Source organism: Pelodiscus sinensis, chromosome 5 (genome assembly GCF_049634645.1).
Source record: "Pelodiscus sinensis isolate JC-2024 chromosome 5, ASM4963464v1, whole genome shotgun sequence".
Lineage (NCBI taxonomy): Eukaryota > Metazoa > Chordata > Testudines > Trionychidae > Pelodiscus > Pelodiscus sinensis.
This window is the reverse complement of record NC_134715.1, coordinates 77,539,715-77,558,627: the sequence shown is the minus strand read 5'-3', so window position 1 is coordinate 77,558,627 and position 18,913 is coordinate 77,539,715. Positions and strand designations below refer to the sequence as shown.

General features: G+C 44.8%; 1 protein-coding gene across 3 annotated transcripts in view; it reads right to left on the bottom strand.

The window, feature by feature from the left end:
• Positions 1-13,394, bottom strand: part of LOC102455571 (cytochrome P450 4V2-like) — a 35,778-nt gene extending 22,384 nt beyond the window's left edge. The window contains exons 1-3 of one of the 3 annotated variants that reach the window (XM_014576249.3): positions 13,078-13,394; positions 4,337-4,449; positions 1,340-1,425 (exon numbers count right to left, since the gene is read on the bottom strand). In XM_014576249.3, coding sequence (XP_014431735.3) covers positions 1,340-1,425; positions 4,337-4,449; positions 13,078-13,291 — 413 coding nt within the window. In that variant the 5' untranslated portion in view covers positions 13,292-13,394. Of the gene's footprint in view, positions 1-1,339; positions 1,426-3,246; positions 3,526-4,336; positions 4,450-13,077 lie in introns of those variants that run through there. The other 2 variants (XM_075930341.1, XM_075930340.1) reach the window with 2 other exon arrangements.
• Between the last annotated feature and the right edge of the window lie 5,519 nt (positions 13,395-18,913).

The following is an 18,913-nucleotide window of genomic DNA, read 5'->3' as shown; positions in this document are numbered from 1 at the left end:
CTGTATAACCTCACCTGTCACTGTATAAGGGGGCATTGTGAAATCCTGTTCCTTAAATATTTCAGTGTTCTATACTCATCCTTCCCAAGCTGAGTCTCCCTTTGATTCTCATTTTTATTTGATGCCAGAACAATGAAGCCACTATTGCAGGTGTGTGTCTAAACCAGCTCCCTACTGTCCATGTCCTCTGCTGGGGTCTAAGATAACAAACACGAGTACAGAGAAGGGGATAAGGATTACAGAGTCTCGAGAGAAAGGTATGAGGACAACAGGGCCCAGAAGTGAGGGGGGGGGGGGTAAAGACCTTCTTACAAGGGCATTGGATTTATCTGTGGGACTTTGTTATGTGGAAAGGGGTAGTTTTAAATCATACCCTGACCAGAAGGTCAAATTATAGTAAGAGGTGAACCTATGGAAGAAAAGAGTAGTTATTAGCAAAGGGGTGCTAGACCAGGAGAGAGCCTTTATGCTAGGTCTGGCCATAAGGAGGCACTGTAGTGGTGAGAACTCTTTCATAGGAAGTCCCCAAGAACTATACATGAACTTAGATATGCTTGGGTAATGGGTTCCCAGAGAAGCTCCGGAGGGGAGGAAAAGAGATGGCAAAGAGCTGATTTCCAAGCAGCCAAGACTTGGCTAAAGGGTCATAAATGAACAAGTTCGGACAACAGCATATTCTGTCAGAATCTGCAGTTCTGTCAAAATTGAAACAATTTGCAAAACTGATGGGATTTCATCAGAGTTTGTTTAAAAAATGGGGGTGGGGAGTTCTGCCTTTGTTGAAAATTTGGCTCATGATCATAAGAGGATAAGCTTAGTTTTACTCGCAGAGGCACATGGCTTCCATTCAAGTTCATCAAGCTTAGCCTAAGCATATCTGGGAGCTCAATCACTAAAACTATTTGTGTCATTTGTGTGGGGATAATAATTTATATTCTGGGATTATAATTGGCTAACATTCTTGTGTTAAAGAATTGAAAGTTGTTTCTATCGATTATGAAAACTCAAGCTTTGTGCATTTGAATAAGGTCTTGCTACATCATTTGCTCTAAAGTCCTATTCACATTCTTCACAACACATGAACCTTTCAAGAAGTGCTGTTTTTTCCAAGACTCCTGATAGTGGCAGGGAGTCCCCATTTTAGAGGACTACAAGTCACACATGGCAATTTAGGCATCTGTACTATTTAATTGAATATTTATATCATAACTGAATTATTATTTTGCTTATTTGCAAATAAAAGTAATATAGTCTTAAGGCAGTCCAATAATCATTATAATTTAAAATTAAACTTAGCATAACTTTAAAAGGACATGACTCTATTTGTATACTACTATACCTTGTTAGAAGTCCTGTGCCAAGCCATGGATATAGAAATTTGTATTGATAGGATTTTTGTATGTGCTTCGAACTACTTAAAATAACCTACCAAAAGAAGAAAAGATGGAGGGGAAATATTTGTTCATAATAGGTTAGTAACATGGTTTACTCATTCTGATTTAAGAGGACACTTGCAAGATATGGTCAAATCTACGATGCACATGGCTTAGTCTGAAAACTTTGATGTTGCCATTTTCTGTTCAAAAATGCAGTTCTATCACAACTAAAATTCTTCAATAAATCCAGTGATTTCACTGAAATATTATTCCGGAGGAAAAAATATATTATTAACTTCTGACAAAGTCAAAATGTCTTGTTTTGACATTTTAGGAATGTTAATAGTTTAGTTTTTCATTTTGACATGAACATGTCTTATAATATTAGTTAAATGGACTGAGGAATGAAATGTTAGCCCTGTTTGTTGGCTGGATTATCAAATGTAATTGCAAAATTTCAAGACTAGCTCTAGAGGCAGTTTTATTCCTGCCCATATCACAGGATAGAAAGAGACTCCTCTAGGTAGCACTGTATTAGTTTGAAATTTTTGTATGTACACTTGAAGACTGAATTGCATACATACCTAGAGGCTGATAGTAGCAGACATATTTTATACACTGAAATATATAAACAAGTGTCCTAATAATCAGTGGCAGAAGAGACAACTGAACAACAAAGCTCCCTTGAGGCTGGTTTAATTGTGCACTCTCCTTTAGAAAACATGCCTATTGTTTTAAATAGACTTTTTTCCAGCTTTAATCTAATTCATGTGTGAGTTACATTATTTCTATCAGACAGACCACTGGTGATCCACCTTTGGCCTATCAGAGTAATCTGACTGCAGGCAACAAGACATTTTGCTGACACTGACCATCTGCAAGCACCACCCCTGCAGCTGCCAGGAACCACAATTTTCTATTCCCAGCCAATGGGAGCTGTGGGAAACAGCAACCAGCACATATGTGGGGCTCCTTTACTTGCAGGCACCACGTCCCACAGCTCCCATTGGCCAGGAACAGAGAACTGTGGCCCCTGGGAGCTGTGGGGTTATGGTGCCTGCAGACAGTCAACGTCAGCAAAACGTCTCACATCCCTCAGTCAGACTACCCCAATGGACCGCATGTGGCCCGCAGGTCAAGATTGTCCTCCACGGAGATAGACAGTCTTTATCCAAGGGCTGTGGAGAAATTTCTTTTTATGCACTTCATTAAATAAATACAATAAAATGTATTTCAACCATATATCACTCGCTAATAAAAACCAACTGTACATCGAAGAAGAAAGCACAGCTCTGCCATTTGAAAACTAGTGGATCCTTACCACAGCATTTACATTCAGAACCTGATAATGTTGATAAGGCAAAATGAAAACATTTCCTTTCATATTGGAGAACCACAGAAGGTTTTTGAATCAACCAATGTAAAGACACAGAAGAAGAAACTTTGCATTTATATCCAAGCAAACTACAAACCATTCAGGGCTAGACTACACTATTTGCATGCTGCCATAGTAAAGGTGAGTGGTACTTGCAATGAGAACCCCAAGATACTGTGTTCTCAGTTGCACTGATGGGGAGTGATTGTGTCATTTCATTACCTCCTGCAACATACCCCTCAAGGAGTAACTGACATGTACTCTCTGTGTTCCCCTGAGTGCCTAGAGTTAAAATGTCCCTTTGTAAAGGAGAAAGGGGAGGAAGGAATCAACATGAAGTCTAGGTTTGAGGTTGGTGGTTCTCAAAGTGTGGTCCATGAACCACTAGTGGTCTGTGACCGACTTGCAGATAGGCTGCAGGCTTGGGGCTCGTCCCCTCTCTGCAGCAGGAAGCATTCACTGATGCTCCAGTCCCTCAGCCACACACACACTCACCGCAAGGTTGGAGCACCAGTGCCAGCTTCCCACTGCAGGACCAGATCCAGTTTGCGGGGGAAGGATGTGGCTCCTCGTGCTGCCAGTTCCCATCCCCACAGCTGGGGGAATCTCTGCACAGGAAACTGTTCACCAGGAGGCTTTCCCGGATGCTCCCATTGGCCCAAACCACAATCAATGGGAGTAGCAGAAGTGGTGCCTAGGAGCAGTGAGAGGCATGGAGCCAGGTAGATGCCACCATCCTCCTTCATTCCCAGACTCCCCACCCCACTCCTGCACTCTCCCTCCCAGATTCCCATACCCTAAGTCCGCTCCCGTCCCTCACACTTGGACCCCCTCCCGTTATGAGCCTGCTCCTGAACCCTACCTCCCAGCAAGACCCTGCAGCCCCACCTGCATCCATTTTGTCATCATAGATGGTTAGCTGGTGGTCCACCAACATGTCTGTGTTGAGCAGGGTGGGCTGTGGGACAAAAAAGTTTGAGAACCACTGCTCTAGGCCTATGAAGAAGTTTTTGAAGATTGGTGTCAGTGTTGCATGTCCAGCCATTTTCAATCTTTTCTGTAAATTCTGAAGATAACATTATTTAAAATTTCAAATTAGGGAATAACTATAATGGTTAGTTAACTCCCTGAACATGCCCATTTTGCTGACTCAACCAAAGAAGAAACAGGGTTTAATTTTTTTTAAGTGAAACAAAATATCAGTATTGCTATTTACATTTTCCTGTCTTCTACTGATATGTGCATACACTTCAGTTGTCATCAGCAGCATGTACAGTACACATGGAAATAAAGGGGAAAGAGAAAGCAATTAATGGAAAAACATTTTTTTCAAATGTATTTAATCAGTATTTTCTAAAATTTTTATGCTAAAATTTCTCTTAGCAACTTGTTCATCATTTTGAAACTTTCTAAGCACTGGTTTACAAATGGTTGCCTATGAATCTTAAATGACATCAGATCAAATATTTTGATGCTTCCAATTTATAAATTACACTGACGGAATGTCAAATTTCTGACATGTTTTGCGCTATAAATGCATGAATTGTACAAATAGATTTATTTAAAATGAGACAGGAATACTCACCTCAATAGTATCTGGGTGATACAAAATCAGTAAAGGCAATGGTCCTATCCAACATTTTAACAGTGGTTGATTCCTGAAATCTTCACAGTATTGCATAATTTGTTTAAAGAAATCTGGAAAAGAAAATCTGTTTGAATGGGCCAAAACCAGAACTTCTGTGATTAACAAATTATAAATGCACTGTAGCATTCCATTTGCTACTAAAATAAAATTGTTTTGTTTTGCACTCATTTATTATTTTGATTACAATAGTACTTATGGGTCCCAACAGAAACCATGACCGAAATCTGAAAAGCATTCTATTGACACAAAAGAAGACCTGGAATTTTGCTTGCAATCCAAACAGAAAGGATATATCCTTTTTAGAATCCAGAAACATAATGGAGCAAATAATTAAGCAATCAATTTGAAGATACCTAGAAAATGAGAAAGTGATAAGTGACAGTACAGATTTCTCAAAACCAATTATGTCAAACCACTTAATAGCTTTCTTTGACAGGATCAGACTTGGATGTAGGAGGGGGAGTGGTAGATGTGGAATAACTTGACTTTAGTAAGTTTTTTGATAATATCTCACACAACCTTTCATAAACAAACCAGGGAAATACAACCTAGACAGAGCTACTATAAGGTGGATGCATAACTGGTTAGAAAACTGCTCCTAAAGAATAGATATCAGTGGTTCACAGTCAAGTTGGGAGGACATATCAAGTGGGGTCCCACAAGAATTGTTTGTGTCCAATCCATTCAATATCTTCATTGGTCACTTAGATAAGGGCATAGAGAATACACTTAGAAATTTGTAGATAATACCAAACTGAGAGGGGTTGCAACTGCTTTGGCGAATAGGATGAACATTCAGAATTATCTGGACAAACTGGAGAATGGTTTGAAGTAGATATACATGAACCTCTATAATCTATGTGTTCCTAATCTGGGACACCCATGGTTCAGACTCTGATAGGCAGAGGAGGAAGCAGCTCTGCACATTGCTGCTTCACCCCTCACCCCCATCCCTGCTGGGGGAACAGCCGTGTAGCAATGTGCTTGTCTGGAGACTTTTCCCCATCACTTTCATAGTAGTGGGGGGCAGGGCCTGAGAGTTTCTGGGGGGGCACAGAGCCATGTGTGCCCCCAAGAGTGGGGTGCCAGGTAAGCATCTCTCATGCCCAGACTCGTCACTCCTATTCCTGTGACACACCCTTCCTCATGTCCAGATTCCACCCACCCCCACTCAACATACACCTGCACCATCCCAGACCCTGCATCCCCACCCCAGAGCTCTCTTGCACCCTCCTTCCCAGATCTCGCACTCCAAGAGCCCTTCATTGTGACTAATGCTCATGATCCAAGAAATTTTATAATCCAGTATATCCTATTTCCCAAGGTTGCTGGATTAAAGAGGTTCAAGTATATGATGAAATATAGAAAGGATGAATGCAAAGTACCCCACTTAGGAAACAATAATCACTTGCACACATACAAAATGGGAAGTGACTGCCTATGAAGGAGTACTTTGGAAAGAAATCTAGTGTTGTAGTAGATCAGCGGTTCCCAATCACTGGCCCGCGAACTGGCAGTGAGCTGCAAACCCCTGCCTGCGGGGCCATGGCACTTTGCCAGACCACACTCCCAGCTTTTAATGAGTCCCACCCTCTAGGGTTCCCCATAAGGGAATTCCCTTCCTGCCCACTTTCCCCATGCAGCAGAAGAGTGGGGGGGAGGGGGGGGAGCTGGCAGCCAGGTGTGCTGCAGCTAGGGGCAGCCTCACTGTGGCCTGGTTCCAGCTCCAGCAGTCACTATGCGGCCTGGCTGGCTGGGCTGCATGGAGAGAGACTGAGGCCATGAGGTGGCCAGGGCCTACTTTGGCAGGGGAGCTGGGGCCGGCTCCAGTGGGGACCCAAGGTCTGCTGCAGTTGCATGGTGGGAGGCCGGGGTCTGCTGCGTGGTGCGGGGGCTGAGGCCTGCTCCAGCAGTAGGGGGGTTGGGACCTGTTCCAGCAGGAGAAGCTTGGACCTGACATGTGGCAAGGGGGTTGGGGCCTGCTCTGGTGGCCAGGGCCTGCTGCAGCTGCATGGTGGGAAGGCTGGGGCCTGCTCCAGCAGGAAGGCTGGGACCTGCCATGGCTGAGTGGCAGAGGGGCCAGGACATGCTCCGGCAGCCAAGGCCAAGACAGCCCGTCGTGCGGTTGCTCTGGTGGTCAAGGCTGAATTAAAAATTTGGGGTAGCACAGGAGTCAGTGTTGGAGTGTATGAAGGGCCTGGGGCAAGGGTTACATATTTTGGTGAACCAGTAATGTTTATTTGCATGATTGCATATTCACAATTTGCATAATGAATATGCAAATGTGTGAATAAAATGTTACTGGTCTGCCAAAAGTTTGTGAATGGATTTGCCGGTCTCTGGCATAAAAAAGGTTGGGATCCATTGTAATAGATCACAAGCTAAAGCAGAGTCACCAGTGTAACACTATTGCAAAACAAACATGATTCCGGGCTGCACTAGCAGGAGTGCTGTAAGTAAGAGACAAAAAGGCCATTCTTTCACTCTACTGTATGTTGATTAGGCCTCATCTGAAGTATTGTGTCTAGTTACAGGCACCACATTTCACAAAAGATATGGACAAATTGCAGCTAATGGACACCACCCAGAGGAACTCTGCCCAGAGACATGAACAAATAAGTAATCAGAAATGGGCACCACTGGCATAATAATAAAGAATGTTCCCATCCAACCGCCTCCTCCTCAGCTGCTAAATGGACAATGTAGCCTGGGCTAGGTGGAGACCCCAACACTTTGTAGGGGCCACAAATAAGATGTGAATAAATATAATAAAGAAAAGTGGAAAAGTCCAGGCAGAACCTCAACAAGACAAGGAGGCAGAAAATTGTCTTCAACCTGCAGAAATGCATGTGCCAGGGTCTCCCTCTACCACCCCAATAAGAGGACTGTCACTGTGAGGTCAGCGAACGTTAGTTTATTAGAAGGAGGTTGTCCAGCACCAGGTTGTCATGGAAGGACTGCATTGATTTATATGAGTGGGACCCAGCATTAAAAGATTGGGCTCTATATTAACAGATTGTCCTGCTATATGCAGTGGGAGCAACATTAGCTGGGGGCTAAGAGTTCAGCCAGCAATAGACCATTATCTTCAAATCTAAGAAGTGAGGCATATTCAGTCATTATGAGAGCAGGCAGGGGCAGGTTTGCTTTGATGTGACTCAGTGTACCAATGTATTGCAGCTTGGTTTGACCCAAGAGCAAGTAGGTGTTGGATGTTTTCCAGCCTTACTTTGATGTATAAAATATACTGGGTGGAGTGCTGTCAGATAAATCAGAAACAATATCATTTTTATATTATCATAATTTAAGTGATTAGTTGCCAATACTAATTTACCACTTCGTATTATACAGAGCCAAAAATGTTTGTTACAGGGTGTAGCTAGGGAATGGAAATCCTATGACTCCTGTTAATGAGGGGTATGTTCCCTGACAGTGAAATGGCTGTACAAACAAAACTCTGCAAAGTATCAATTTCAGGATAACTGCATCTTGTATGCTCCCCTTTGTGGGCCACACCAGGCATCCTCAATCAGGATTCAGGACCGCCACAATCACCTGTCTCTAGATAGGAACCCTTGGCTCACTCTCTGCGGACCCAGGGCTTTAAAGCTGTACTGCTCCCTGCCTCACACCGTGACATTCAAAGTGACATCCAGTCTGCCTAACAGCCAGCTCACTTTTCTCTTAGGGTTATGAATAGTGTATTGTCCGCAGCTTAAGTTACCACACAGTTCATTCTAAGCAAGCACCTTTATTCTTAAGGTATTTGCACTATAGAGAAAACAAAAACCAATGAAGTTCCTATATGCATGTCAGAAGCTTACCAGAGGTAACCCATCTGTTTTATGGGGCCCTAGTAGGACAAAGCATTTACAACCTTTCTGCAAGGGTTGGTGGCCTCTCTTGGAAAGAAGGTCCAATCTATTTGCTGCATCAGAAGAAGGTCCCGTGTCCATTTATGCCATAAAAATTCATCCTTTATGCCAAAATACTTGTGTTAGTATCAGTCTCTGTAAAACCCAACTGCAACTAGTACATGCAAACCACTCCAGAGGGTGATACTTCCTTAGAGTTGTTTAGTCTTAGTGTTTCACCTTAATCACCTCACTCTGTTCTACTTCCTGAAGTAGTGATAGTAAATCTCCCCTGCGAAGTAAAACACAGTAATATATACAATCCCTGACCCACAGTGGTGCATAAACTTAATACATTTCACACATCCTCCCGCTCAAAAAATATACTACATTTGGTTACATTATCTGTCACATCTGCCTTAGAAATAAGTGGGTGTTCTTAGGGTTTCCAACATCATAGGGGCACCCGTGAGGAATTCTCTTCCTTTACCTTTTCATAATTTCACATTTTAACTATTCAGATAATAAATATTCTAACAATTCAGCAAACAATTCAGCAAAAATCCATGCAGAGTGGTTTGACAACCCTGCTGTGTAATTTCTCTCTTTAGACTTCTACGTGTATTTGTCATGCACCCCTTTTTGCCCTTGTCATTCCAAAATTTTGGGGTGTGAACCTGAGACCCAGTGCTCCCACATCCATCTCCCATCTGATTCCTAGGGAATGTGTGTGTATTCTTTTGTCCCTCAAAATACTGGCTGCCCTGAAGATGGGTAACATTTCCTCGTTTCTCTTTGAAATATCTCAGGAAGCAAGTATTTGGACAAATGCAAGTATTTGGTTGACTACCCGAAAAGCAATTCTTAACCATTCTTTTAACATTGCCAAATTCTTAGCTCCACCTCTTCAGAGATTCAAGCATGAGGACCTGAAAAGTCTCCTAATCTCAGTGCAGGGAATGGGTATTGATCCCCCATCTCACCGGTATGGCCTTTTTTATCCCCATCCACTGAATCAAGGTGAGCAGCAGTCTTTCCACAACTATATTCAAGATCCTTCACATTTTCACAGACCGTCAGGCAGCTTATACTGTTGATAGCCCTTGGAAAGAATGCAAAACACAGGCACTGGCCTTTATCCACACTGGTTTGCTGAGGATATGAGTGTCAGGCAAATAGCTTCAAAGTCTTAAAACCTCCAGTCAAAAAGAAGTGGGACAAGGGTCCCTACATGGAGACAAGTGATGGGTGGAGATATAAAACCTAACTGAGAACTCCTTAAGTGGCCCAGACCACCATGGGTGATGTTTTGTTTTTCAGATACCACCATGAAGAAAAAAGTTTTGTTGACAAGTGCAGCTCTGAACAGTGTTTTGTTCCACACAAGAATGACACATACACCAAAATAAGATAACAGATCCAACAGATTAAGACATGAAGATAGATAGGTTACATGAAGTAATTTTCTCAAAGTACTTTTGAGTTATGTACATTCCTATCCATAAGTCCATTTCATAAAACATGGGGGGCCGTCCGTCACAGCCTGGGTCCCCCATTCGAAGAGTCACAATTCTATTCCTCAGGGCAGGTCAACACTATAAATTGGAATAACAATGCTGTTTCGGGTGTGCAAAATCCAAACCTCTGAATAATGTAGTTATACTAACCTAACCCTTGTGTTAGACAGCACTGTGTGGATATAAGAGCTTCTCCCTACACAGAAGTGGATTAATATGTTGCTGGAAGACTCTTTCAAGTCACTGTAATAGCATCTTTGTTGATGCACCATGGTGGACAACTGAACTGGTATAGCGGCACTGCTGCAGCATTTTCAGTACAGGCAGTCCCCGGGTTACGCGGATCCAACTTATGTCGAATCCGTACTTACGAACGGGTCTTTTCTCACCCCGGAGGATGCGGGTGGCGGACCGCCCAGACTTTGCTCCGCATCTGGGTCCTCCGCGGCTTTGCTCCGCATCTCCCTGGTCTGCTGGGCGGGGGGGGGGGGGGGGCAGCAGACCAGGGAGACGTGGAGCAAAGCCGCGGAGGATGCGGGCGGCGGGATCGTGGCACGTCTCGGTCCCGCTGCCCATGTCTTCCTGGTCTGCTGGGTGGGGGGGGGGGGTGCAGCTAGTGCGCCCCCCCCCCCCCCCCAGAAGACCAGGCTTTTCTCGCGGACGCCTGTGGTAGAGCAGCTGGGGTGCTGCCGGTTGGTCCCACAGCACCGCTCCTCGGCGCTACTGGACCAACCCGGCAGCACCCCAGCTGCTCTGCCCCAGGCATCCTGATTCAGCCACTGCTGGTCAGTTTCAGCAGCGGCTGAATCAGGACACCTGGGGCAGAGCAACTGGGGTGCTGCTGGGTTGGTCCAGTAGCACCTAGGAGCAGCGCTACTGGACCAACCCGGCAGAGCCCCAGCTGCTCTGTCCCAGGCGTCCAGATTCAGCTGCTGTTGAAACTGATCAGCGGCTGATTCCAGGAAGCCTGGGGCAGAGAAACTCTGCCTCAGGCTTCCTGTAGTCAGCCGCTGGTCAGTTTCAGCAGCGGCTGAATCTGGACGCCAGTTCCGACTTACATACAAATTCAACTTAAGAACAAACCTACAGTCCCTATCTTAACCCGGGGACTGCCTGTATAGCCCTCACTAATTGTGTGCCAGAATTTGGCCCTTCTGTAGTTACAAGATCATCACAACCACCACCTGCTTGCATCAAAGTTGAAGAAATTAAATAACCCTTAAAAGAAGGAAAAAATAAATAAGCCTTTTTTTTTATTCTATTAGGTTACATCTACACTACAGTACAATTTTGGGATACTGGAAATATCCCAAAATAGCTATTCCACATCTTTTGAGCATACCTGTTATTTCAAAATATAACAGGCTTGCTATTCTGATGTCCCTGTAAACCTCATTCCACAAGGGCTAAGATACATTTCAGAATAGCTCTTTATTTTGAAATTTGGCATTGTGTAGACTGTCAAATTTTAAAATAAGCATTTTCCTAAATAACCTTGAAATAAGCTAGGCAATTTGTGTAGCACAAATTACATAATTTATTTCAAAGTAAGGGTGCTGTGTAAATGCATTCTTGGAGGTTACAACATAAGTATTACTTATCTGAAAGATTCTTTTTGTTAAACAATAATAGCCAGCAAACACTAAACAAACAAAATTGCTAAAGAATTCAGACATCATTGATATATTCACAATCATTGCTATTTTCACAATGTCACTGCACAGAAAATTGCATAGTAACTTAAGCACCCTACAATATACTATGTAATAATGAAAAGTGTGAATGGTGAAAAAAAGAATAGCACCATGCCTGATTAGTCTTGAAAATCCCACAAGTGTCATGAATGGTCTCATGACACTGGATGTCTGCCCATTTGTTTTGAAGTAATCACTGCATACATAATGTTATGTTATGGATTAGAACAAAGTTCCATCTAGCCCAGTAACCTGTCTTCCAACAGTGGCCAGTGTACAACAAGTCTTCATAAAGTTATCCATCCCCATGACCCATTCCCAGATTCTGTTGGTTTCCAAACAATTCTTATGCCTATGAGAGAGACAACTAATTTTGTAATTATTCAACAATTTTGCATGTCTTAGACTCGTTTGAGAAAATGTGTATTTAGACAATTGTTTTTAAGTGTATAAACCAATATGTACACGTTTCATGTCTATCTAATGTTAATTGTGTTACTGACCAGACTTCCTATCTGACAAACCATCTCTCCAATACTGTATATCTAAATTTGTTCTGAAGATATGGGTCATTGTATATATTTAAACTACAACTGAACAGAAAGATGGCATCCAAAGAAGGTTAAGTTACATCTTGATGGAACAGCAGAAACCAAAAAGTAGTTTTAAATAAATTAGGGAAAACTTGGCAAAGGTCAGAACAAATTTGACCACAGTTAAGAGCTTGTTTGCATATTCTAATAGTTAGTGCTTTAGAAATAGAGATGATGGCCGGCCATACAAACCATAAGGTTTGCCAGAGGTTTCTGGGGAAAGTTTGGCTAGTAGAATAATACTGCCTTTCTGTTTTGTCTCGAGCTAGAAATGCAGCAGGATGCCCAGTACAGGTTGAACCTCTCTCGTCCACCGGTGACATCCGTGGTCCGGTAGGACCACAACTGTTCCTAGACCAGAGAGCTCCGGCTACAGAGGTTGAGAGTGGAAGGGAACGGAGCCGGTCTGGCCACCGGCAGCCTGCACGGGCAAAGACTTGGGTGGAGGTAGAGAGCTGCAGCTCGCGCGGGACTGGGGTTGGGGACCTCGGGGAGCAGCAGCCGCCCCCTGTGCAGGGCCAGGATCAGGGAACCCCTGAGCAACTGCTGCCCAGCACGCAGAGTGAAGGGCAGGGAGCAGCAAAGCCAGGCGGTGGGTCAGAGGAAATCAGGCTGAGGGTTCTCTCGGGGCAGTAGCCAGTAGGAGAGCCCTGGGAAAGTGCGGACGCCTGACCTCCCTGGTCCGGCAAATTCCCTTGTTCGGGATCACACAGGTCCTCAGGGTGCCGGACGAGGTTCAACCTGTTCTAAACTCTTTGGGGGGTTTTCTTTGTTTGCTTTGAGTGGCAGGGGGAGCTTTGCAAACCGGAACAGCTCCCTTGTTCTGTTATTCTACAAGAAGAACAACTGGAGATGGGGCCAGTCCAGCTCCAAACCCGCTACCATTGAGGCAGCCCCAGGAAAGCCCCAGCGCCTCCCCAGTGCCTCCACCGCTCTGTGGCCGGCAGCCGGGGCTGGTCCCTAGGGCATTGCGGGCAGCAGCGCCGGAGGCAGCGGGGTTCGCAGGCAGCGCCCAGTTACCTTCCCCGTTGCGCTCGAAGAGCAGCGCGTTTCCCAGCAGAGGGTAGCAGGGGCTGAGCCCCGGGATCGGCTTCAGCGCCTTCCATCTGCCGAGGTAAGCCAGCAGCAGGCGGCACGTGAAGGCTGCCACCAGCGTGAAGAGCAGAGTGAGGGCTCCGGCCCCCCAGTAGAGCAGCCGCTCCCCCTCCTGGGCCAGCTGCGGCAGGGCCCCCATGGCTGCCTCGAGCCGCGGTGCCGACGCCAAACTGGGCTGCTGCGTCTGGGGTAGAACACGCACCCAGATTCCAGGAAAGGTAGCCGAGCCCAGGGGCCGGGCAAGAAGCTGGGGAACCAAGAAGTGGGAGGGATCCCCAGAGGCTGCATGAGGAGGGAGCGGAGCAGCAGCTGAGAAAAAAAGGCAAAGTAGCAACTAGGAGCCTCCTCGCCCCCCGCCCGAGTGAGTTCCACCACAGATACAGGGCTTACAGTTTGGTTCAATGGCTCTCATCCGCCCCCCCCCTCCCCAAAAAAACAATTCCCTCTTGGGGAAGGAAACATTGCTGTAGTCCTGCCCATGAATCCGACAAAAGCTTTGTATGTGGCTACACCTGCCCTTGTTCTCACTGTGTAACCTGGGACCTGTTGAAGGGCAGACTAACAGGGTGGAATTTGAACTGGAGAGTCAAGTCAGGTTCTGGCGGAGTTGTCAGTGTCCCTAACTAGCCCTGCTCCTAGTTAAAGGGATCCGACCATCTTTCACTCAGATACTGCAGTCTGGGTTCAGGGTCCACCTACCAGCCCAGTTGGGCAACACTCAGAATATGTTCAGGACACAGGCAATATTTCATATGGGAGCAGGATGCACCACAGTGAAGAACAACAAAGTCTGAAAAGCTGAGGTACATATTCTAGAAGGAGCAACATGCATTGGATCTATCCATTGAGATATCAATTGCCATCTGTCACACAGAGCCACCAGCATAGCCGACAACACAGGCTGTTACCAAACAAATGTGTCACCTACAGACCCCACTGTACTCCTACACGGCCTAGGCAGAGTAAAAAACTGTGCATATACAAGTGCTACTATTACCAATAAGCTCAGTCCACAAGAGCTTGTTACAGAAATGGCTGAATGAAGAGGAGTGTAGCGATGGCGCACAGGGAAAGAGAGTATTGGACAAATTCTTTGGTGGTGATATTTGATACACTGACACTTTACACCAGCAAAGACTTTGGCCCCATGCCTGTACCAAATCAGTCAGTGACTCCAGTTTGTTTTCTCAGGGCCACTGCTCATATCTGGTCATGACTCATGGATCCACACAGCCAAAGGAGGCACAGCAAGCATAGAAGAGCATAGGTACATGAGCCAAACTGGGCTGCCTGAGCATATCAAAGTACACCAGCACACATTCATGTGTACTTGTATTAGAGCAATGCCTATACACTTCACAGGAGAGGGCTCAGTGAGCTTGGCTCTGTGCAAACATACTTAGTAGCACAAGCCTATGTAAGAGGCAGACTGACTGCCTGGGACATGTGGGAGTGAAGTCACAGGAACTAATGAAGACCCTGGAATTGCCATGGTGACCAAAGGCAGGTCAACTGAGAAAGGAAGGGCCAGTCAGTTGGGAGCTGTTGGATAGGACAGGGAAATGCAGATATAAACTGCTGCCATGGGTCTCACTCTTGCTGCTGCCTTTGCTGCCTGAGGCAGTTTCAGATCTGTCTGCCCCAGTGCTACCTGGGATGGCTGGTGAGTGTTGGCTGCTCCTGATTCCCCATAGGGTCTGCCAAGTCATAGACTTGTGTGAGAGTACGTCTATACTTGCTCCCTAGTTCAATCTAGGGATGCAAACATAGGCAACCGAAATTGCTTATGAAGCAGGGATTTAAATATCCCGTGCTTTGTTAGCCTGATTTCGCTGGCGCGTTACTCCACTCAACCACTGTTTTGAAAGTGAAAGTGCGCGCTGGGGCGCGTTAGTTTGAATCAAACCCCTTGGTTCGAACTAACGTTACTTCTTAAAAAAATGAGGGGTTTGGTTCAAACTAACACGTCCTGGCGTGCACTTTCACTTTCAAAACAGCTGTTGAGCAGAGTAACGTGCCGGCGAGATCATGCTAATGAAGTGCACGATATTTAAATCCCCACTTCATTAGCAATTTTGGTCGCCTACATTTGCATCCCTAGTTCAAACTAGGGAGCAAGTATAGATGTACCCTCTGAGACACCAGTGTAAAGTCCAACATCTCAGAGAGGAAGAAACTCTTTTTGAACAAAATAATGCAGCCATATTCTTTTAGGTTTGCATCAACAATGGCTTACTTACAAGAAGATGGAAAAAGCTATGCAGCTTGCTGTCAGTTCAGCCAAGTCAACTGTTCTAACCTTTCATCTTCCAGTCAGCACACGTAATTGCCCTGTACGTCCACTTGATCCACATTATGCCAAAATCATCTGCTGTGTAACTCCACTGACATTTATGGAGTTATACCTATGAATTTGGCCCATTAATTTTTGTTGTCATTGCCTGGTATTTATAAACATTCTTCTCTGAGCCATGGTGTTAGATTTACGCTACAATGACAAACCCACGATTGGCCCATGCCATCTGACTAAGGGGACTCAGGCTAGGGCAGGGGTGATGGGTTCTTCTTAAAAGTGGGGGGAAGCACAATGTCCCACACCTCCAGGGTTCCACTCTTGCGCTGGCTCCTCCTCTTCCCTGTGAGGCACCACTCAAGCCAGAAGCCAGGTGAGGGAGCCCAGGTTCCTCCACCTGACCGGGAGGGAGGGGGGAACCAAGAGCAGCCTCCAGCCTGGTTCCTGGCCTGCCAGCCAGAGCAAGTGGAGGGTCCATGGCTCCCTGCAGCTGGCCCGCATGAGTCTTTCCCTGACCTAGCTCCAGCTTCCAGCCTTGTGGCCTTGGAGACTAAAGAGGAGAGGCAGCGGACCAGGCCTGTGGCAAAAAGTGGGAGTACCATCACCCCTTGGCTTCCCCTCTTCCAGTGTCCCTGCTCTGGAACTCTCCCACCTCACAAAGCCCAGGCTCCAGTCCAAACCTAAACATCTATATGGCAATTAAGCAGCCACTTAGCCTGAGCCAGATGGCACATACCAGTCTCAAGTTTTCAACTGCAGTATAGGCATGCCTTTAGGTATCCAGGTCTAATATCTGGGCTCTATTGGTATTCATGAAACCAGTGCCTAGTTGCTGCTTGTCCCTGTAAGTGCCTAAGGTCCGTAGGTGCCTAAATTTCTGCTGGTAAAGGCCCCTATGTTTCTACCAGTGGACATGGACAAACCTAAGTTCTGACAACATCAAGCTATTCAGTGCCTAATTCATACTTAAGCCCCAGTGAGATTCACAAACTAGGAATTCCCACGAATATTTCCTTAGCTGTCCCTGATCCAGTAAGTGTGATCTGTGCACTCACTCAACCACACAAAAAAGGAGGAAGAGGAGCGTGCCTCTTCCCTTGTAGTTAGGGGCCTGTCTACATTTCATGGAAGCCATGAAAATGCTCCCAAACTGTGATCTTTTCTTAATACCTCCCCCCCTTTTCTACAACAAATGGCTATAACAAAGTATTTAATTCAGTAGTTATCCTAGCTAGTCAATTTCAAGAATGGAATGAATTTTACAACTAGTTAAATTTGAGAGGATAGTTACATCTGCCAAGGGTAGGCAGTCTTGTAAGATGAAGAATGTCTGGAAACTGCATGGGGCTGGGACAGATAGAAGGGGCAGCTATGAGGAGCAAATGTGGTTCCTGCATGGACCCTACCTACCTAAGTCTGAAAGTGGGAAATAGGAAGGAAAGATGAGCAGAAGAACTCTGAGTTGTTCTGGACTTCTGAATTGTTTTTCTAACAAACTCTTGCTAGCCTGAAGAGAGCTGGTGAAGAGTGAATTAAAGGACTGAGTATAGAAGGTCAATGGAGACAATTCTTATGGGGGCCTATAGGAGAAATATAGGTAGGATGGTCATAGAGGCGACTCCACACACAAAGGAGTGCTTGAGAGGCAGAAAGAGGCTACTATGCTACAGGTCCCCTCTGGCAGTGTAATCTATTAAATCAGTATGCTACTTCATAAGTGGCCAAGATAAAGACTATAAAATGAGCATATTATGCTACAGTTGCTGAAAACAGTGAACAAACACACTTTAAAAATGCAGTAGTAACAGAACTCCAGTGTCACCAGCCCTGTTAAGATGGCATGACAATGATGGTACCTGATTATCATGACACCATATGTTGCTATTGCAAGGTCCTAATCTGCACCCATTGTGCAACTGAAAGTACAGAGATGAACGGATGCTGGACTCTACCTCTATCTGAGTACCTTCAGTAAGCTTGACTATAACGGAAATGTTAGTCTTCTCAGGATATGAGGCGATAACAGTAATGCATGTACTGTTGATATAGAGTTAATAATATTCACTTAGAGTATTTCTCTAGTGCAGACAGTGGATTAGCAAGGTCTAGGGTGATCACCGTTGTTGGATTGAAATAAAGGAAAATCACATGAAATTTAAGGAACATTTTTTTTTTCAAGGGACAGTTCAGGAAGACACCATTTCCCTGAGCATTTCATGTAGTTTTCTATCACATATACATTTCTACTGCCCTCAAGTATACAATAATATTATTCCCAGCTTCCATTCAATGTTCAAAATTATTCTTATCAGTATTAATGCATCTTAAATGTCCAGTCAATGAAATAAAGATATGGTTCCTTGAGATAAGGGACTTGGTCATACTAGCAGGGTCTACAGTTAAGAGAAGTGCATCTGTATACCATTAGCATGTTTGTTTAGAAATGTGATTAGAAATAACACAGTTGTAAGGAACATGCAGTTATGTAATATGCAGTCATAACCACACCCCAAAATTACCATGTCTGAGTAACAATGTCAATTGTATCTTGTGGCAACCTATCAATTTTTCTCAGCAGCTGCTGGCCAAGAGGAGCAGGTTTCATTTTGGAAAACTGCCTGGAAATAATTTTTTCCCTTATTGAATCATAGAATCCTTGAACTGGAAGGGAACTCAAGAGGTCATCAAGTTCAGTCCCCTACCCTCATGGTAGGACCAAGCACTGTCTAGATCATCCCTGACAAGTGTCTGTCTAACTTGCTCTTATATGTCTCCAGTGATGGAGATTCCACAACCTCCCTAGGCAATTTATTCCAGTGTTTAACCACTGTGGCAGTTAGGAAGTTTTTCCTAAAGGCCAACCTAAACCTCCCTTGCTGCAATTTAAGCCCACTGCTTCTCATCCTATCCTCAGAGGCCACGGAGAACAATTTTTCTCCATCCTCCTTGTAACACTCTTTTATATACTTGAAAACTGCTGTCATGACCTCTCTTAGTCTTCTCTTTTCTAAACTAAACAAGCCTAGTTCTTTCAGTCTTCTCTCATAGGTCAGTTTCTAGAACTTGAATCATTTTTGTTGCTTTTCTCTGGACCTTCTCCAATTTCTCCACATCTTTCTTGAAATGTGGTGTCCAGAACTGGACACAATACTCCAACTGGAGCCTAATCAGCGCAGAGTACAGCAGAAGAATTACTTCTCGGCTACGTCTAGATTGCATCCCTTTTTAGTAAAAGGGATGCAAATTAGATGTATCGCAATTGCTAATGAAGCAGGGATTTAAATCTCCCCACCTTCATTAACATAAAAATGGCTGCCGCTTTTTTTCGGCATGGAGCTTTGCCGGAAAAAAGCGGCAGTCTACACACTTATTTTAAGAGGGATAAGGGATCTTTTGGAAAAGGCTTTATTTTCCGAAAGATCCGCGTCTAGACTGGCGCTTTTTTCCAGCAAAGCTCCGTGCCAAAAA